The 22178-nt window shown below is 45.7% G+C and overlaps 1 protein-coding gene across 1 annotated transcript; it reads left to right on the plus strand.

Annotated features, from left to right (window-relative positions):
- The first annotated feature begins 117 nt into the window (after positions 1 to 117).
- On the plus strand, positions 118 to 21827 carry CENPL (centromere protein L). The gene is made up of 5 exons (XM_042466354.1): positions 118 to 174; positions 11224 to 11403; positions 12325 to 12573; positions 17290 to 17832; positions 20244 to 21827. The coding sequence occupies exons 1-5, from the start codon at positions 154 to 156 to the stop codon at positions 20313 to 20315; spliced, it is 1065 nt and encodes a 354-aa protein (XP_042322288.1). The 5' UTR covers positions 118 to 153; the 3' UTR covers positions 20316 to 21827.
- The last annotated feature ends 351 nt before the right edge of the window (positions 21828 to 22178 follow it).

A 22178-nucleotide genomic window follows, 5' to 3' on the forward strand; every position in this document is an offset into this window, starting at 1 on the left:
GACTCGGTTTCGCGCGTGGCAGAACGCGCCTGTTGGCGAAGTGGCTGCTGGGAAGGCCCATTTTTTGTTTTCAAAAACGCCCGCCTAAATTCGCCAAAGGCGGGAGTCCGGGGGTCGGGGAGGGTTATTCTCTCTTCTTCGCGGGCCTCAGTGATGGCGCAAGCGGAGCAGCCGGTAAGGGCAGCAGCCCTGAGGCCACAGACCTGCTTCTGGTCTCTGAAGTCCGCACTGCAAAAATAACCCGTTTGGTACCACGCTTAAGTCATTAAGGAATTCTGGGAGTTGGAGTATGTGGCCCCACAAGTACTCCAACGCCCAGAATTCCATAGTCTTGACGACAAACTTTTAAAGCGGTGTGAAACCGGATATCTCTCCCGTGTGGATGCATCCTTTAACTACATGGCCTCCATGCTATGAGATTTTTGGGGACTCGCTGTTGGGGATCCAGGCTCTGCTCTTCTCTTCCTCAGAGTTTTGCTCAGACTACAATTCCCAGAATCCACAGCATTGAGCCATGGTGCCAAGCTGGGTTATCCTGCACTGGAGGGTATCTCTCCTCTTGCTAGTGATGTCTGTGGTATGGTGAATGGTGCGTCGCCAAGCCCTCCTGCCTCCCTGGCTGAGCCGGCCCTCTGCATGGGCTTCCTTCCTCTCTTCCTCCTGCCCTCTGCCTTCCCCAGCATGGTGGTCTTTTCCAGGGAGTCCCGCTTTCCAGATGTGGCCAAAGTAAGACAGCCTAGTTGGGTCATTTTCGCTTCCAGGAAGACTTCGGTCTGATCTGTTCTAGGTAGCGATGTACGATTATTCATTCGTCATGCTTTGCTAAACATGCGAAGTATGGATTTTCTCAGCCCCTTTAATTTCAATTGGAGAATAAGATTAACCATCCATTAAGAAGCCAAGCCCTCCCCCAGTCCATCTGCCTTGGTCCAGGCCTTGGAGGTAGAGAGGAACTGCTGACCTCATCCCCTTCCCACCACCTTTCCCTTCTCCTTTTGTGTCATGTCTTTTAGATTGTAAGGGCAGGAACCGTTAATTAAAAAGATTATGGTACAGCCTGTGTAAATTTACACGCGCTTTATAAATAAAGGTTAATATATATGTGGGACCCTTACATGTGAAGCCGAAGCGTTTCATGGCCGACACCATCACTTTTTGTGGTTTTCCCAACGTGTAGGGCCGGTTCTAGAAAGTTTATTCCTGACATTTCGCCAGCATCGGTGGAATAAACTCTTCTAGACCCATGGCCACCAGCCTGGAAACCCACAAAAACTTACAATTGTTCCTTTGCAGATGAAGTAAAGGGACAGGAGCCAGTGCTCCGCAGATATAATTCCAACACAATATTGAGAGCATCCAAGCAATCGTACACCCATCGCAGTACGGATGTGAGATGGATAGAGAAGAAGGCAGATAGGAAGAAAGTTAATTCATTGGAGATGTGTGCTGGAGAAGAGTGCTAGAACTAGTGTTGTGAAATGACAATAGTTCTTCTTGTGCCTGAAAGGGTGGGGATGAAGTTACTTTTCTCGTCTCTCACAATAGCCCGCCATCAGCCTTCCAATCAGGGACCAGAATCTCTTTTTGAAGCCATTCTTTACAGCATCATGGCAATAAACAGGGGTGCAAAAGGGTGTGGTTTTTCACACAGCAGTGAAGGTAAAGTTATTTTGCCATTGAAGTGTTCAGACTGTGTTGTGTAGTTCTTTTGCAATGACTGGATTCAAATTTGCCAGTCTAAAATGGAAACGGTCACTCGAAGGATGGGGAGTAGCTTACTGTAATTTATGGGGAGATAGTGAAGAAGGCAAGCTGGGATAGTTTTATTTCAAGTCTCATGCTAGAAGGGGGACTGTGGGGGCTGTGTCCAAATTTTTCTAGCTTTATTTTCCTTCTCGGCCCTGTTCTCCCAGCACATACTAATGCATTGAACTCACATCCGTACTTGGTGATGGGGAGTACGACAGCTTGGATGATTCTCACTTTTGTGTTCAGTGTTATATCTTTATCATTATGTGAAGCTTGTTTTCTGCTGCACCAGAGACAGGACCCAAAACAATTGATGTAAACTGCAGGAAAAGAGATTCCACCTCAACATTAGGAAGAACTCCTGACAGTAAGGGCTGTCCGACAGTGGAACACACTCCCTCAGAGTGTAGTGGAGTCCTTCCTTAGAGGTCTTAAACAGAGGCTGATGGCCATCTGTCAGGGATGCTTTGATTGAGAGTTCCTGCATGGCAGAATGGAGTTGGACTGGATGGTCTTACCAACTCTGTGATTCTATGAAAAAAACCATGCAGTATAGTCAGGTCCTGGACCCCCTTAGGGCCACAGATCTCATTAATTCATGCCAACTCCCCCCTCCCCAGTCCTGAAGGAAGGAGACAGCCAGGTCACCACTAAAAGCAATTGCCCTTGCTAAATATGCTGGGGCTGCATTGTTTTATAGATATATGTGTGTGTGGTGTGTGTGTGTGTGGTGTGGAGAGTGAGAAGTGTTTATTTCCCAGCAGAGAAGGGGCCGGAGCATCCGTGATGTGGGTTTGCTCCGCCTGCTAAGGCTCCTGGAGGCAGGACGAAAAAATTTTAAAGCAGAGGCCCGGGGCCACGGCCCCGCCTCCATGGGCGGAGCGACCCCCAGAAACCCCAGTCCTCTTGCCTGCCTAGCTCCTGGTAGGAGCATCTCAGCTTCTCGAGGACACCTACTTGGCTCCCCCAGACTTGGCCTGGCTTATCCCCTCTTTTCTGCTTTCTTTCTCTCTTGCTCCTAAAAAAAAAAAAAAAAACCTTTTCCCTCTCTTCCTCCCCCTCTCTCTCCCTTCCCATGGCCAGCGAGGAGAAGACCAGCCAGCGGGCGCGGGCTCCCGCTCACCCGGGCAAGCCCGGCTTTGCCGGAAGCGCGCCCAGAGGCTCTGACCGCGGATGGAGGAGGTCAAGCGGGAGCCGGGCCGCACCGGGCGGAGGGAGATCCCTCACGGCCCGCTGCAGGGCCCAGGGCACCACAGCCGACCCGGCCAGTGTTGGAGGCTGGTGAGCCCCTACCACCACCGCAGAGGGCCCAGGGAAGAGGTAAGTCAACCCCCCCTGCCCTGCGCCGCTCCCTGGGACTCTCAGGGAGTCGGGGGCCGCAGGCCCTCTGCGCCCCCCCGCAGAGAGAGCGATGGCGGCGCTCCGCGGGGCCAGCCCGGTGCAGCGCAAGCCTGGGGCGCCGGCCCCTTCGTCCCTCCGCTTTTTTCCCCCCTCCTGGGGTGGCCGGGCCCCTTCCTCCAGGGTCCCTCCGCAGGCACAGGCCCAGCGGCAGAGCCACCGGGCGGCGCAAACGGCCCCTTCCCTCCCCAATGGGGGTTCCTTGGGCTCCTTTCACCCCACCAGGGGTGGTTTGGGATTGGAGGGCCCAACACCTGGCGCCCGACAAGACACCCGGTCGCGCGTGGACCATCGGGGCTCAGACCACGTGGGCCAAGATGGCGGCCGCCATCTTGGCCACAGCGGACGGAGATGGCGGCCGCATCTTGTTGACCCGGAAGTGGGGTCAAGAGGCCATGCGGCCTCCTATGGGGCCCGCCATGTTAGGGGCGACCAAAGAGCGGGGCTGCTAGTTCAGGCGGCGGCTAATGGCGGCCCCATGCCGGAGACTCGGACCGCGAGTCGGCCGACCTATCCATGACAGGCCTTCCCGGGGCCAGCGGGACAGCCATCCAGCCCGCTCCTCCTCCAACCACAATCTCCGCGGATCCCTTAGAGAGTCCAGGTCCCCAGATGACCTTCAGATACTAGGGCCCCTGGACTCCCAGCCAAGCCAGCCGCCAGATCCAGAGGATCCCAGAGGCGGGACTCCTCAATCGGACTCGGACTCTGATACGTCTCAGGTCTACCGACCCCCCAGCCAAGAGGGGCCCGATATGCAGCCCAACCTGAACAAGCGGGCCCGGTCTCCCTCGCCCCATTCCTCTGAGGAGCGAGGGTCCCCCAGCCAGCATAGACTCTGCGGCCTCCGAGTCTGAAAGAAGAAGCTCTCTCAGGACGAGGAGACGCGACCAGTGACCCCCCATGTCCTCGCGACTTCCTCAAGCCAGAGGACTATCCAACAATAATCAAGAAAACAATCAAAACCCTCGGCATCACCTTTGCCACCCCCCTTCGCACTCTGCGCTGGACTCAGAGCTCCCCAGGGTGGGGGAAGATCTTTTTCCCGCCCCTGTCAACCACGGTTCAGGAACTTCCATGCCCCTCCAACATCATGCAGATCGGTGAGAGACGAATGGAGAACTCCAGCAGCCTCTAGGTCCCAATCACAGCGCAATTTCGGAAGCATTACTCCTTCAGCGTGGAGTCATGGATAGTCCAAGGTCCCCCTAGTGGACGCTCTTGTCCGCCCTCGTTTCTTTCGACAGTTTTCACCAGGGATGGCGAGGACACACTGCAGAAATCCTGAGGTCCGAAGGGCCGAGGGGGCACTCAAGAAGGCACACGAAGCCTCTTCGATAGCCATAAGGGGCAGCCCACCACTGTCTCGCTGGGCTATGCGCGCATCGCTGCAATGGGCCAAAGAGTTGCAGGAGCTGCTGCCCCATGCAGAACACCAAGGTCCGACAGACCATCAATAAGATCACCAGTCGCTGGCTCTCGGGGCAGATGGCAACCCGGGACTGTGTGCAGCAGTGCGCCAGGCCCAGGCGGCGGCACTAGCAGTGCGATGTCAGCATGAGGCTCAAGAACTGGCAGGTAGACGCCAGATCCAAACACAAACTGGGCTTTTACCCCCTTTTAGGGACTAATTGTTCGGCGAATCCCTCGAACCGGTGCTGATCGAGGCAGGACAAAAAGAAAACCTTACCTTCATCAGAAAAGAGGCCGACAAGAGACGTTCAGGAACCGGTCTTCCTTTCGTTCAGCACGATCCTTCTCCCCCTCTCATTCTCAGTCCAGAGAGGCAGAGACCCCAAGCCCAGATGGGGCGACAACAAGTTCACAAGCACGAAATCGACCTCCCTTCTCCCCCAAAGAAAGGAGGTGGCCCCAAATCCAATTCAAAAAATCAACAGTCATGACGGTGCCCCTCCGTAGGAGGCCACTCCAGGGATTCGCAGGGGCTTGGGAGCGATCCACGTCGGACAAGTGGGTTCCTCGACACCATCCGCAGGGGAAACAAGATAGAACTTTCATCGACCTCCTCCCAACACGTTCATCCCCTCTCCCAAGTCCACACGACTCAAACAAACATCGCCTCCTGCTGGAAGCCATCGATCGTCACTCGCCATTCACGCAATCGAACCTGTGCCAGTTGCTCAAAGAGGCCAAGGTGCACTACTCTCCACTTTCTTCCTGGTACCGAAGAAAAACGGAACTTGGGAGCCATCCTCAACCTGCGAGCAGTCACAACCGCTTCGTCCGGAAGAAAAAATTCAGGATGAGACCCTGAAAACCATTCTCAACAGCCTCGCCCCAACGACTTTCCTTTCTCTCGAGACTACAGGATGCCTATCTCACATTTGATTCACCCATCCTCCCGTGTTTCCTACGCTCAGATATGGCAGGCGCCACTCCAATACAGGGCCCTCCCCTTTGGCTCCTTCGCGCCCAGAATATTCCCGAAAGTCATGGTAGCCCAGTCGCCCACTGGAGGACCAACGCCCCATGTGCACCCACCTGGACGACTCAGGATCAGGGCCCCCTCAAGGAACAGCCATCCGGGACACCACCATCATACGCAAATCCCTGGAAGATCAGGCTTCCTGATCAATCTGGCAAGAGCTCCGTTCACCCCAGTCAGACGATCACTCACCTGGAGCCTGATAGACACAAGGGCGGGGATGGTCCGCCTCCCACCCGAGCGATCCAGTCCATCCGGAGTCAATGCTTCAGGTCTGCGATCCTCTCGCACCAGTCTCCGGTTGCTCGCTCACCTACAGGGTCTGATGATAGCTGCGATCGAGTGCCTACCTTGGGCGAGATCCACGCCAGAACTCCGTCTGCTTCTGCGGCCGCACCAGAAGGCCATTGCGCTGAAGAGCCATGCCAGATATTAGTGCCCAACAGCGTCGACAGTCCCTCAGTGGTGGATAGCCCCCAGTCCACAAGGATCGACCCATCTGACGCCGAAAAAGTCACAGATACCACGGACGCCAGCCCCGGGGCTGGGGGGCAAACTGTGGACCCACACTTGGCCCAGGGGAGGTGGAGCCCGGAGGAGCGAGCTCACAGCATCAATTGGCTAGAACCTCCGAGCGATCCGCCTAGCCCTCCAGTCCTTCGGCCAGTCAATCCCCACAGGTCAGTCCTCGGCGTACAGACAACATCACCGCCAAGGCTCACATAAACCACAAGGCGGCCAAGATCAGGTGCCCTCATGGGGGAAGCCCAGGCTCTGCTGTCATGGGCAGAGACGAATCTGCTGTCCCTAGAGGCCGAACACCTCAGGGACAACTCAACAACCGCACAGATTGGCTCAGTCGGACCGATATAGACCGGGAGAGTGGAGTCTTCATCCGGAGGTCTTCCAATCCATAACAGAGATGATGGGCCGCCCGATCCTGGACCTGTTTCGCATCGCCGGCCAACGCCAAGACCCCCAGGTTCTTCTCAAGGTTCAAGACCCAGGGGGCAGAAAACTCGACGCCCTAAACTGCAGCTGGCCAGAGGGCCTCTTTACGCTTTCCCCCAGTCGCTACTATCACGCCTTCTGTCCAAAATCTAACGACGAGATCAACAGACATCCTCATGCGCCCCCGGCCTGGCCGAGACGCCCTCGTGTTCGGGAGATTCATCCAGTCCATCACAGCCTGCCCCTCCCACCAGGCCAGACCTGTTGGCTCAGGGCCAGATCATCACCCAGATCCCGCTGTCGTCACTTCCACGCTGGAAATTGAAGGGACATGTACCACATACGGCTACTCCTCTGAAGTAATCGAGTCCATCCTGGCATCGAGGCGTCCATCCACCATGAAGATCTATGAGTACACCTTCAGGGCTTTAAGAGATGGGTGTAAGAGAAAAAAGGACGTCATTCAAATCTCTGTTGCCACAACTCCATTCTCCAAGACGGCTTCGGCCAGGCTCGGCCCACACAAAAGACAGGGGCAGCAATCACTTCGACTACGCCACACGAACAGGCCGCGGCGATATCTCACACCAAACAATTAGGAGGTTACTCAAGGGAGTCTCCAACAGGCGCCCAACAAACACCGATTCCCTCGTGGGACCTACACAAGGTACTGTAGCCCGGACGATACAGCCTTTCGAGCCGCTGAGGGAGGCGTCTCTCAAGTTCCTCACCTCAAGAGCTCATCCCACACGCGCACAATCGGCCCGCAAGTATCGGAGATCGGACGTGTCGTGAGGAAAGAACTCTGCGCCATTAGACCTGATTCCGTTCTGTTGAGGCCAGACCCCACCTTTATCCCAAAGGTAATTCGATTTTCCACTCCTCCCAGGACATCGTCTTTGCCCACCCTTCTGCCCTCACCCGACCAGTGAGTTGGACAGGGCTGGCATACCTTGGACGTCCGCAGAGCCATAAAATATACCTCAAAGGACGGCGGCCTTCAGAAAGTCAGAATCACTCTTCGTCTCCTTCCAACCGCGATCCAAGGGTAAAAAGGTATCAGCGTCGACACTGTCAAGATGGATCAAGGTCTGCATACTTGAATGCACAAGGCCTGAACCTACCTCCGCCAAACGGCACTTGGCACATTCCACCAGAGTGCATCCACTCGGCTGCTTCTCCCACATGCACCCCCTGGCAGAAATCTGCCGAGCGGTACCTGGAACTCCCTCCACGTTTGCCAGACACTACAAGCTCGACAAGTCCGTCGGCCGAGGCAGCCGTTGGCCGCAGGGTTCTTCAAAAATAGTGCCCGACTCCCCTACACCAGCAGGCCCCCACTGGTTGGGCACACTTTTGTAAATCCCAACATCAGGATGCTCGGCCCTTCTCGCTGGGAAATGGTACGTTAGTACTTACCTGAGAGACGTCCTTTCCAGAGAGAAGGCGGGCATCCTCCCACCCTGTCTAACTGCAGCCGCCTATGGGTCCAGGGTCGGGGCACACACTGCTTTCTCCTTTTTTCCGTTCTCATCCCTCCGAGCTTCACGCCTCTACCTCCTAGAGGCCAAGTCTGGATACCAATGCATCTCAAGATTTACCAGTCGCTGGGCTGGTCACTGACTGAGGTTTCTGGGGGTCGCTCCGCCCATGGAGGCGGGGCCGGGCCCCGGGCCTCTGCTTTAAATTTTCCGTCCTGCCTCCAGGAGCCTTAGCAGGCGACAACCCAACATCAGGATGCCCGGACCTTCTTCTCTGCTGGAAAGGACGCTCTCAGGTAAGTACACGTACCAATTAGTAGACCATGTGGAGGATCCTGGGAATAAAAAGTAGTAGTAGTCTGAATGTACCTGCCCTGTGTAATGACAAACCTGTCTGCAACCTAATGCACAGCATGTCATCCTGAGGAGGAGTGGTTCAAAGTGGGAGTAGAAAGAAAATGGTAGGATTCAAAGTTGAGGATTAACATTGTAAACTTTTTTGTTCAGTTTTTATCACTATAAACAAACATGTAGAACAAAGCAAGCGAAACACAGACAGAAAAACACAACACAAACTCCAATTATTATTATTGTTAATTATATTAACAATAAAAAACATATATAGTACTTCCTTCCCTAGCTTGTCCTCTCATTTCTGTACACTTTAAAAAAACCTACTTTTCTTTAAAGTTTAATCAAGAATGTAAACATTGATTTTTCTCCTTCTCAATCTCTTTCTTCGCATTCTAATTTTGCTTTATATGTAACTCTGATGTGTTCATCTATCTTTTTCCATCTGGCTATGTAAATAAGGAGACCTTGGTCGGGGAATTTATCATTAGCTCAAACAGAGGACGTTCTCTATCCTATGTATACGAATGAGCCAAGTAAATAGGTCAACAGAGAAAGTTTTATGAAAACTAATCTGTTTATTTTCATTCACACATAAGACAATCATACACTCGCACAATCATCCAAGAACTAGAGGATATATAATTTAGCGTTGGATAATACATGAGGCTTTTCTAAGTGTTATATTCACCTGTATTGGTGTTGTCTCCAGGTCCAGATTGATGAAGACTCAGCAACACGAGGGGAAGGAAGGAGGGGGATTGGATTGGAACTATATCAGAACTCAGACTGACATAAGCCTGTCGGAATTCTAACATGGAACATAGACAAAAGATTTGAGGGACCTTAAATAGGCCAAAATCTTGCCTCAGGCGAAGAGTTTGTTTCCACATTTCAAAGCAAGCCAATCTACATATTAAAGATTGCTTGATCTATAGAAGTCCTCAAGGTAGAATGGTTCTGGCTGGCAAAGCATCCTGGCCATAAAGCTGCCTCAAGGTGTAAATGATCTTTTCTGTTGGCAAACTTCCTATCTGAGCCTCTTGATCTATGTTTCAATAGCCTACGTGACCGGTCCGGCTTGCAGTGATGGAGAATCTACGTCAGGTATCCCATCAGGCCTCTGCCATAGGGTCATCAGAAGAAAAAGTCATACACATTTAGGATTTTAAGGCACCCGTGCTGGTAACCAGCTAACCTTTCGCCAATACATCACAGAAAAAAACAAATACCAGAAAAACTATGAGTATAACTTCACACAATCTGTTCTGTTTTCTCTTTCTCCCTTTTTATTGGGTAGCCCTCTTTTAGAGCCCTTAGGTCTGTGATGACTGTTAGGTCTTCTTTAATCAGTTTGGACTAAATAATCCTTTACTAGGTCCCAATCCTTGTCAAATTTATCTTTGGGGACTTCTCATAGTAACATCGTTAGTTTATCATTGACCATATATTCTGCTAATTTGTCCTTCCATTCGCTTATCTTAGGAGTTTCAGCTTCTTTCCATTTTTTAGCCAACGGCGGGTTACAGACCACCGAAAAGAAGGGGTCTGGCTCCGCCTCCGCTTGCAGCGTTCGGGAGCCGCAGCTTTTAAACCGCACAGCTCCCAGACGCTGCAGAGGAGCGCGGAAATCGCGCTCCTTCTCAGGTCCCAGAAGAGACACCGCGAGGCACTAGTCGTGCGCTTACGTCATCATTTCCGGGGTGTGACGTGCGGACGCAGTGCGTCCGCTGAATCAAGATGGCGGTGGCCATGTGGAACGGCCGTCACCATTTTGTGCGTGCGGAGCGTGTACTAGGGTTAGGGGGTGCGGGAGCACCACCCCTTCCTAACCCTAGTACGCGCTCGTCGTGTACTATATGGCGGTTTGTAACCCGCCAACGTTACTCTAGCAGCAGTAATCATGTAGTACATAATTTTCCCGTATTGTCTTTCAATTTTTTCTTCTGCCATTCCTAGAATGAAGATTCCCACGGATAGTTTTATTTTAGATTTTAAGGTAGTATTTATAATATCACAAATCTGTCTCCAATATTTATGTACTTTTCCACATGACCACCACATGTGTAACATAGAGCCTTTATTTTTTCTGCACTTCCAACACCTGTCACTGGTATTCCCATAAATCTTGCTTAATCTTTCCAGGGTCAAGTACCATCTAAATTGGACTTCGTAGTAATTTTCTTTTACCTGTACCGACAACGTATGTTTAGTTCCTTTTTCCCAGTTCAACTCCCATTCGTTCAGGTCTATAACTTCTCCTGTGACCACCTTACCATATAGTCTTTTACACTGTATATACTGACTTTTCATGTTTTCAGTCATTATCTATATATAAACTTCTCATTCTGCCTTTTTTGTGCTTTGGGTAAGCTGGGGAGGAAAAGAATCCAGCCAGTATAAAGCAACTGGGAGAGGCTATTGCATTAAATGTTACAAACAGAATTTTTGAAGCTGTATGAAAAGTATCTTGTATCATTTAGAGTGGTTCAGATACCATAGTTAAAATCAAAATACTTCAGCCTAATCCCAAGTAACCATGCAAATTTTTGGAGCCTGTATTAGTTGCTCAATGACAATTTGTTGCTGTTCCTTCTAGTTCAAAATCTGCATTAACCAGGTGTGAAATGCACTGTCGTTAAACTTCTATGCTAGTTTTGAATTTAATATTGTAAGGCAACCTTCTCAAGTCAATGTTTGGCAGAGTTTCTCAGCTTGCTTCTTCTCTACAGCTTAGCTATATATCTTTGTTATGTATGTGGGTCTTTTCTAAACCAGATGATCATCTGACTTTTCTTATTTTGTGCAAAATGATTCAATGTTTGTTTCTTTTGAACTATTGTGTAGGATACTAGCTCTTCTGACTCCAGAAGAGTGACTTCTGTTAGAAGAAAAACTATAGACCGTGGTGGTGTAAACTTCAATAGCACTGCACATCTTTCAAGAGGCACGGTGTCTCTCAGGAGAGGCAACCTGTTTGGTCAGATGCCAGCTAAGAGGATGGTTTCACAAATTCCTCACTTGCCGGTAAGACTTCTCTTAGGCATAGCAGACTATATGCTTGAGGTTCAACCAGATTTTAATATCATTGTTTCAGCCTTGCTACAGAGAAAATGCGGAGAAGATAAATGGGATGGCTGCAAGAGTTCATCAATTGGTAAAAGCTAAGAGTTTGGGGCTGATTTAAACTCTTTATACGTAGAAGAAACACTATAATAAATTATCACTAATTAATGGGCAGGAGTTGGGGATTTTGATACCATTAGTTGTATCTGGCTCCAAAAACAATGGGGGAAAACAGGGCTTAAGAGAAGATGAAGAAGGGTTTGAAAACCACTGAACTAAAGTAATATGAGTTTACCTATAGGTTAAGACATCAACAAATCTACTCACTGGGACAAGTGTCTATAGACCTCTGATAGTTGGGGATAGCAGCAGCATAGAGTTCCCTACCTCAGGTCTCCAGTACAGATTTTGAATAAGTAAGAGACTGCAGATGCAGAAGAGGCTCCACTTTCTTATCTTCTTCATGCTTACAAAAATGGGAAGTAGCTTCTTTAGATTGTCCAGTTGCTAAAATAAGATGAGAACATAGTTTACTATCTGGGTCTCTTGCTTTTGATGAATATGTTTATATTAAAAATAATACATATTCCCTTGACCCTCTGAGTCATGGTATGGGCAAAATGAATTGGGTTGCAGGCCACAAAAGCCCATCTCCCCCCAAAATGTGTCAGACTTCAAGGTACCACAGGACTCTATGGTAATCTATTCTGGAGCATATGTTTATAGCATCATTATGTAAAGGACAGATGCTGTCCTCAGAACTGGAGAAACTAGCAATTCTTAGTAAGGCTTTCTCTACATGAAGAATTATGAGTGAAAATATAAAATCTGGGCACCATTTAAACCATATCTACAGAATTAAACCTCTTATTTTCATTCCAGGCAAAAGATGATCCTCAGATAGGCTTCCTTCTTAGTAAGCAGTGGACTTTATACAGCGTCACCCCTCTATACAAATTCTCTTACGGACAGCTGCAGGCATATTCCAGACAGCTGAGTCTTTTTATTGCTGCTGAAAAGCAAAAGAACCTTGTTATGGAAGCTGAACCTGATCTTCCATATAAAGTAAAATTCTCTTCACTCTCAGCTTTGAAAATGACAGAACGTGAACAGGCATCAGTCCTTATTCAGGTAGGTAGTGTAGTTCTTAGTTTTGATACCAGCATATATTTTTAAAGAACTAAATTTAAAGATTTAAATTACAGCCTAAATCACTAATGAGGAAGATGTTATTTAAGCTTCCTTTTTTCATTGTTTAAATGTAACCTTCATATATATTGAGAGATATGTTTCATTAGGACATAGGCACTTGCTAAGCAATCCTTCTATTTTCAGATTAATGTTCAATTCTTCAAAAATTAGATCCCTTACAACACTTACAGACTCCACCACCTTGTTTAGATGTATCTAGTCTAAGTGCTTTGTTTATTATTTGTTTTAATGAAATTTTAATTTTCTTTAAATTTTTAAATTTGGATGTTTATTTGTATTTTTTAATCAGTTTTTATCAACCCAGTCTATTTGTTTGTCTTAACATTTCTGAACTATACTATTCAAGACAGATTTAATTCATTCAGTTATGTATGCCACCATAGTCCCACTTAAGCAGACTAACTTTTTTGGGGACACCAGTATATACATGCAGCATTGCATTGGTGCTGTAGTGCCTGTGCCAAAGATTTTACCCTCCCTCCTGAAGCCTTTGAATCATCTGGATTTCCCAGACTTCCAAATAAGGTTTCTAGATGCATGCAGAACTGTAGTGAAGGGGTCTATTGCCTCACCTTGATTCCACTGATCAAAGCAGAAGTAAATGGATCTCCCCCATTGGTTTTAGGTTAAAGATTCTGTGGTTAGAGTAAGCTATTCTGTCACCAAGCACGAATGCCTTTATTATGCAATTTCTAACTGTTTGAGAATGTTTCTGTCAGAGTGAATGGGGGAGATAACCCACTGCAGGACATCTTCTGCACACATCCACACCTGTTGGATGACAAAGAATCACAAGTGTGATTCCGTCCAATTAAAAAGATTGTATGTACAGTGCTGTGTAAATTTACAGCGCTTTATAAATAAAGGTTAATAATAAAGTGCCAGTAATTCTGTTTTTATTTTCTGAAGAATCGTTAAAACTTAACTCTTTGTTGATGGCAGTAAACCAGTCAGCGACTTGGATGTGTATCTTTCAATATTCTTGAGCAAAGAACAAGTGGGGGTGCCACAGAATATATGGATCACTGAGCAGAGGAACAATAATTTTGATGTAATGCGAGTAAAGTATTGATCCTGTTTCTTACTCACTAAAACCCTACGGCCTGAAAAGAGACAGGGAGCAGACTTTAGCCCAGTAATAGTAAAAGAACCTAAGAGCCTTGCTGTATTATACCAAATGTCTTTCTACTCTAGCACTCAGCTGCCTAAAGTAGCCTGGCAGTTACTTGTGAAAAACTCAGAGAGCAACTCACATTTATGGATATATTGCTTCTGAACATGGAAGCTGATAGAGCCATTTATAGATCTAAAAGCCATCTACCTAAGCCTGCAATCTTAAGCATTGCTTTGCAGAATAAGACCTGTTGAACATGCACAGTGTCGGAGTTTTAGGGATCTGTGCCTCCAGGCTTCCTGTGTGTTAGACGCTGTAAAAATTTGTCACTGAAGTAATATTGGGGGAATATCCTATAAGTACATCTTCCTCGTTTTCCCAACAGAGAAAGGCACAACATCTGGTTTTTGGTTTTTCCTCCCACTTGCTTCTGTTAGGCATGAAGAAGAAAAAACACCTTCCAGTTCCCAGGTGGGGGAATAAGCCCCCTAAAATTCAGTCTTTTTCTTGCTTACACTTCCAGCAAGAGTCAGACATGTTTTCCAACACTGCATCTTCATCACTTCAGCTGTTTGTTTTCTCCCATTTGGTCTCTGGCTTCCTATTGCCTTCCTCCTTCTTTTCTCTTGCTTTTAAAAAAAAGCACTTTGTCCCTTTTGCTTCCAGTGCTGTCACTTTTTCCTCTCCAGAAACAGAGGATTTTCAGGCAGGGACAGCTGTGGGGATGTCGAGGAAGGAAGAGAGGTCTACTGCCAGCACCAGCAATGCATCTCCCCATCCAACAACACAGTGGCAAGGACTTGCTTTATTTTTGGCAAGAGTACAGTAGGAACCTTGAGTCTAGATAGTGATAGGCCAATGGAAAGGGGGCAGCCACTGGAGGGAAATCTCTACATTGCTGTAGCCACCCAGAATCACCACCCAACCTGTTTCAGGCTAGGGAAACACCTTGGAACTTCAATGACTACATGGAGGCAGTAAGTATCAGTGGGCCCCTACAAAAACAGAGACTGACCATTGAACACCCCCACCTATCCAGTTAGTGGCCTGGATCCAGACGCTCATACCCTGGGAAACTAAGGGTATGAAATAAGACCAGGAATCCTGAGAGGACAGATGAGGGTTGCATTTTCCCATTCTGTCATGGGAACAGCCACACACACACACACCCACATCACTTGGCAGCACACATGGGCTCCAGCAAGAATGCGAAGAACACCTGGGAGAACTGAGGCTTCCTACACTGATGCTGGTGGCTGCCATCTTGGCCAGGTGGGAGGTAGTTCCAGGAAGAAGTTTGATTCCAAGGTTGATTACCCACAACACCCCCCCCCCAACAAGCGTAGTAGGCCTGATGAAAGAAGCCACCAAGATAGTCAAGCCCAGATCCCTACACTCATCTGAAGCTTTCACATGCCCATCCAATGAAAGGATACACTGTCAAAGTGTTTCATAGGCACAAACAGCTGGATTCTTTCAATTCTCAATTTCAACCCTGTTGGAATTCCTCCTTACAAACAGGCATCTCAAATCTCCTCTCATCTGCAGTTCTAGAGATACCTTAGCTGACGAACCTAGCACCACCAACAGCACATCACTTTCCCTCTTGGGATTTGCACAGTGTTCAAAGCATTGACTGTGCCAACCTTTGGGAGGCTGCTCTTAAAGCAGCTATCACAGAAAGTCCTCTTACATACAGCCATCACCCCAGCATGCAGGATCTCCACGCTAGATGCCCTGTCTATGTGCAGGGAACTGTATGATCAGACCAAAGTTGGTACTGCATCAGATGGACCATGCCTTCATTCCCAAGGTGAACTCTGTTTCACATGTCTGAGGATGTGACTTTCTTTTGCCCACACCCATCCAAAGAACTGGAAAGGATGTAGCACACTTTAGACATGTGCAGAGCCATAAGAATTTACCTGAAAAGGACAAAGAACATCCAAGTTTCGAAGGCACTATTCATTTCCTTTCAGCCACGCTCCATGGGAAAGAAGGTCACTTAGTAGGTGGAACAGAATCTATATTGCAACATGCTACCAGTCTTTTGACTTGATATCTCCAGATGGAGTAGTGGCTCACTAGGAGTTCAGTCACCATGGCACTAGTCACCAGTGCTCTTCTGCAGGAGATCTGTACGGCAGCTATGTGGAAGTCATCCTCCATGTTTGTTAGACATTACAAACTAGACATTTTCCAGTCAGCAGAGACTGCTTTTGGAAGGAGGGTGCTACAGCACGTTGTCAATAGCTGCCAATACACCCACTTTAGGCAAGAGGGCTTTTTATACAGGATGTTCTGTTCTTCTCTACTGGGAAAAGGAATGTTGGTTTTTACCTACGATATGTTGAATTCCAGCAGAGAAGGGCTGAACATCTTACCCACCCTATGGATGCTGGCAGAGAGGTCTGGGTATAACATGTATAAATAAATTACAATAGATAGATTGTCACCCCCTACAGGGGTCACATACATTATTTTGTTCCTTAACATTAAGTTGAATATTTGTGTAAGTTGTTGCCTTACATTATTTATTTATTTACGGTATGTATACCCCACCCTTGAGCCCTAAAGGCTCTCATATGTTTCCAGTTTTTGCACCTGGTTATAATTCTACATTAACAAACAGTGATGTTCCTTTCTATTCTGATTGAGCTTGGCCTTTGCCTGGTTAGCAACTGACTTTCAGGAGGCTTGCTGTAGTGCTCTGTCTTTATCTAACTCAAAACTGAGTTGAAGACCATCCTGTTCAGAAAAGCATTCCCAGGCATTGCATGACTATTATTTGCTATTTGACATTTTTAATTTGTTGCCTGTTTTATTAAATCCTTTCCTGTATTGTTATGTATTATTTATACTTATTATGCTATTACTTCTTAGTGGACAGGTTTACTCTTATCTATTTTATTGTTTGTATGTACAGCGCTGTGCAAATCTACAACGCTATATAAATAAAGCATAATAATAATAATAATAATAATAATAATAATAAAATATGCTTCATGGACGAAACAGACCGAGTGTATTAAATATCAGCACAGTAACACATAGTTTGCAGAAACTGGCACTTAAGCATAAGTTTCACTCTTAAAATTCCCCACAAGCATTACTTCTCCCAGTTGACTGCATTCCTTTCTCAGACGAAATTATCTTGAATCTCACAGTACCTCTCAGTAGCTGCTTAACCGCCCCAGCATACCAGGCATCTTCTAACATGGCTGCAGTGTAGCTTAGGCAAGGTTAACCTTAGTATGACAAGGAGCCTGGAAAGGCAACATCCTAACATTTGCTTTCCACATACGAACTGGAAGGTATTTTTTCTTCTTTCTGCCTAATAGGAGCAAGTGGGAGGAGCACCCATTCTACAGGATGTTCGACCTTTCTCTGCTGGAAATGATAACAGCCAATGTTCCTTTCTACTTACTATGGCAAATTACTTGATTTCTAAAATTGTTTCAAGCAATTTTCATAGTGGCAATATGCCTCTTTCCCAAATGTATGTTTATCTTTTTCTCTAGATCACACAAAGATCACAGGTGACAGCTGAAAATGAAGATGATAGAGTGGTATGGATGGGCTGGTTCTGTTGTGCTTGTGGAGATGACATTTTAGAGACTGTAATGGAGGATTTCACTTGTTTGCCTTTGTTTCTTGTAAATGGTGCAAAGGCTTTACTGGACATTGTTAAAACTTGGCTTCAGCAAATGTTTGATTGTTGTTTCAGTCCCCTACAAATCAGTCCTATCAGTCTTGCCTGGATGGCTGCAATGTGGTCTGGGTGTAATATGGACAAGTTTACAGTTGCAACAGAATTGACTTTCTCTGCACCATGTCCCACTTACCCTTTGGATATTTCCTATGCAATCCATCCTGAAGATGCAAAAGCCCTTTGGGATTCAATCCAGAGTACAGAAGGGGAAATCCGACAAGAAGAGGTGGAATTATTCATGGAATGTCTATACAATCACTTTCATAGACACTTCAAGATACACCTATCAGCCACAAGACTGGTGAAAGTTTCTACATCTGTAGCCTGTGCCCATTCTACTGGGAAAATAAAGGTATGGGTATGTCACTCATCAGTAACAGCTAATTAAGAGAAGCTTTCCTTTTAAAGAAGAACTCTGCATTTAAAAAAAAACCCCGAACAGTATTGGAGTCTATTTGATCATGTGCAAAATCCTAGAAATGACAAACTAGTGGTACTCAAACTTTTTACTCTTGGGACACCCTTTGCATCTACATGTGGACATTGCCCCCCTCCACTTGAAGCAATATATGAATAAAAATACAGTTAGCTCTTGGAACTCCCAGGGGATCTTTTCCGGACCCCACACGAGTTCCAAATGTCACATGTATTCAAGTCCCATAGGCTTGAATGGGGTGTGTGTATGCAGGGGAAGTGTCATGGGCACGCGCCCCATTGCCATTAATGGTAGTCATCCCTCCGCGGATTTCCAAGTCCGCAGATCTCAGGTCCGCAGACTTGGAGGGGCAACTGTATTTTGTATATTTAGTGTGCATATTTTAATTTGCACATTCATGTATATTCATACTTTAACAGAGGCTTTACTGCTTCAAAAATTGCAAAATACGGCTGTTAGTTAATAGAAAAAAGCCATTATTTTTCATTCCTAACTGAAGAGATCTGACTCATTCTTATCAGCTAAACATTTATATGTTAGGAAGAAGCCATTCACTAGTAGCCTGTTGGTGACACTTGCACAGTACAGACACACACTTTCTGTATTGTGCCTGTGAAGTGCTATTCAAGAAAAACAGGATTCTCGTTCCCCTAACTCTGTGGAAATGGAGATTTGGCGGGGGGTGTGTGTGTGTGCAAGGACGGAGTGCTAGACTCCTCTACATTCCTTTCCTGCAAGCAAAATACAAAACAAGTAATGGCGCATTGCTTCTTATGCATCACCTCCTGTCCGTTTCTACTTTTCCTAGGAATATGCCATTTCTGTCTTCACATTTTTCATTCCAAGGTGGAAGAAACAAATATAAAAAGAGAATATGCATTGATTATATGTCATAGGTGGGTGTCATACATGGGTGCTTTTTACCCAGCTTTCGGCTTACACTGAAAGCCACACAACAGAAGTTACAATGGCACGTGTGCATCATGCATGAGCCCCATTATTTTCAATGGGATTCAAGCATACGCGCCATTTGCCTTACACATTTTTCATTCCTGAACGGATCCCCGCATAAGGCAAGGGTGCACTGTATTTTCAAACAGGCAACAATTTTCATGCCAGTTGTGGAATTCAGGTTAGTGCCTGTATTATATGAAGGCCTTGCCCTCATTTTCTATGAGCAATATGTTTGGCAAGCCTGTCAGTCCAGACCAAATACCAGAACATCTTGTGTATTCATTATTGGAAAATGCTTTCTGCCATCAGGTCTTGAGTGTTGCTTATTTAGATTTTGATCCTAATGGTTCTATTTCTGCTGATGGCCCACATACCATAGAATCATAGAGTAGGAAGAGACCACAAGGGCCATCCAGGAACTCTCACTCAAAGCATTCCCAACAGATGTTTAAAGCCTTTGTTTAAAGACCTCTAAGGAAGGAGACTCCACTACACTCCTAAAGAGTGTGTTCCACTGTTGAGTACTTTTCAAAGTTTTTAAAATACTGCTACAAAATACAGTATTATAAAGCAGAATACAGACTATTGTTAACATTTTGAGATGAAAGGTGATTTAGCAAAGATGGAATTTGTAGTGTTTATCAGACTAAATAAGGCTTAGATCCTTATTCCTCTAATTGGAATTTTTTCTTTAAATGCAAATTTCAGGCTGCAGAGGGAAGAAAAAATTCCAGTTAGAGGAATAAGGATCTAAGCCTTATTTAGTCTGATAAACACTACAAATTCCATCTTTACTAAATCACCTTTCATCTCAAAATGTTAACAATAGTCTGTATTCTGCTTTATAATATTTTGTAGCAGTATTTTAAAAACTTTGAAAAGTACTTTAGTCAGCATTCTGAAACAGGAAACAAGGATTTTTCAGTGATCCAACTTATTTTCTCTTTTTTCTTTACTACCAAGTAAATAAACTTCCGTCTTTCAGATGATAAACTGTTCCCTTTATACAGTACTTCATCACTGGCCAGCCATCTAGGATTCATGAGAGCTAGAGGAGCCACATCTGGAGGGCCACAGTGCAGTCCCCAAGCACTAAAATAGATATGCAATCGAGTCTTAATGTTCTATTTTAGTGTTTGGGAACTGCGCTGTGGCCCTCCAGATGTGGCTCCTCTAGCTCTCATCAACCCTAGATGGCCTGGCCAGCTTCATGCCTTTGGGGAGTTTGAGACATTGCAGGTTAGCCACAGAAAGCCTGTTAAATTGGAAGGTGGGGGCACCTGTTGACCTTTTCACCCCAAATGCTTTTTACTTGAATGTATTGCATTTTATATTGTTTTGCTCAGACTGAAACTCAGTTTTTTGTTTTACAGATTTTCCATGCCCAATATCTGACAAGAGTGCTGTTTCTACTGACAGAACTGGCAGTTTCAAAGATACTGTGATGATCTTCACATGTATTAGCTGCAGAAAATATATCCAGCAAAGACAAACTCTTTGGGGATTGTAATCATTTTCTCTGGTTGTTAACTAGTATTCTATTCAGATAAAGAGCCTGGTATTTCTAATTTGCTTTTCAAGTTTTTGATCTTGACCAAAAAGCCTTCCACGTGCTTAAAAATACAGTATCACAAAGCACTAAGAAATTAAATCCCCCACTATGGCAACTACAATGTGATCTCCACAACTGAAACAACTTTGCTCTGTCAAAGGTAGGATTTAAAAAAGATCAAGGCTCAAGCAGCAAAATAGCAAATATGTAAAATAATGTTGAACAGACATAAAGTATATAGTTATGAAGATAGAACCTGTAACGTAATATTACAGGGGGATGTTCCTGTTCCAGTAGCTGTACATTCCTGGAGGATCCCCTGTGTCATTCCCCCTTCCACAGAGTTCAGTTTTTCCTTAACAAAGCTTTCTGTGTCCAGTAGGGACTTTAGGCAGCAGTTCCTGTATTGTAAAGTTATTTATTTTGTATATATGTAAACAAAGGCATTTCTGTAAGCTTGCTGTTAACCCCTTTTTTCTCTAAGTTGTGCTGTCTTGGTTACATAACTAGTAGCATGCATGCATAAACATCTGCAACAGCAGGTCTGATGAGTTAGGTTCCCAAGCAATTTATCTGAAAAGACCTACCCAAGCTGTCTTGGTAACCCTCTTATTTGTAAGCTCATTTTTCACACTGTTCTACTGCATTGCTTTCCTGTATTTATTGAAAGGATGGAACAGGAGAAAAGATCAAATGAAACCAGTTCTATTATTTTGTACTGATTATTTTTAGCAGCTTTGTAATGATTTCTTTTTAGAATCATACTGAATTTTTAATTTCTTTAAGGCCTTAATATTATGATGTTTTAATCTAATTATTGCTGTCAACTAGATGACACCAACTGAATCATCAGGAACATGGGGATGGAGATCAAATATCACACTTGTGAAATATAGTGCTCCACCAGCCTGATTTTGCATGGCTCATTCTTCCACTCTCTACAAAAAGTAGCTTTCAAATGTCCAATAATGCCCCCATTGCCATTTGGTGCCAAGGGATGTTAGACAAGCTCAGGCAGTTTCCACTTGCAGCTGGGAGAAGAGAGTGCAGACATCCTCCCACAACTCCAGTGAGTATAGCATACTTATTAGGAGGTCCAGAAGGATGATATCTGTTGTCTTCTCCCAACTGCAGAATTACAGCTGGACACTGCTTGGCTACAGGGGCATGTACAGAAGCTGTTTTCTGCAACATCATCCTCAAAATGATACATGGACAAACCAAGGCTAGAATCCTGTTTGCAACAAAATGATGCTATAAGACAATATTTAGATAAATCCCATTGACAGTGAATCTATTTAGTTGGAACTAACAATTGTACTGATGCCTAAATGTTTTAGCAAGTATGATTTCTGAATATTTTTACACAAATTAAATTTATTTTAATTAATTTCTGCCTTAACTTAAGGTATAAATAAAACTAAACTATCACAGCCATTCTAGCTGCACCTATGCTTAACAGTTTCACCAAAATGAAACTGGCTTATTCATGCTTTCTCGCACAGTTGTCTTCAAACATGAAGAAACAAGAACATGTATATTCTGTTACTGAATAAAAATGACAGCAGGAGTATAGAAGATGAGATCCAGCTGTAGAAGTTATAAGGAGAAGTAGATACTGTTCATATAAAAAATGAAACATTAGAAGTTTTATTCCCAGCTAACGTAGATGTTAAATCAAAGAAACCTACAGCTCTTCCAGCAGTGAAGGGAGAAACATCTTTGTGTGGGTTGTTCTTCACACTCGCACATTTTT

This window comes from Sceloporus undulatus, chromosome 4, assembly GCF_019175285.1.
Source record: "Sceloporus undulatus isolate JIND9_A2432 ecotype Alabama chromosome 4, SceUnd_v1.1, whole genome shotgun sequence".
Classification (NCBI taxonomy): Eukaryota; Metazoa; Chordata; class Lepidosauria; order Squamata; family Phrynosomatidae; genus Sceloporus; species Sceloporus undulatus.

Excerpts from the sequence above, each read along its gene's own strand:
- CENPL (XM_042466354.1), top strand. The coding sequence starts at position 154 with ATGGCGCAAGCGGAGCAGCCG. Across the intron at positions 11,404-12,324 it reads CACAAATTCCTCACTTGCCG|GCAAAAGATGATCCTCAGAT; the intron begins GTAAGACTTCTC and ends TTTTCATTCCAG. Across the intron at positions 17,833-20,243 it reads ATTCTACTGGGAAAATAAAG|ATTTTCCATGCCCAATATCT; the intron begins GTATGGGTATGT and ends TTTGTTTTACAG.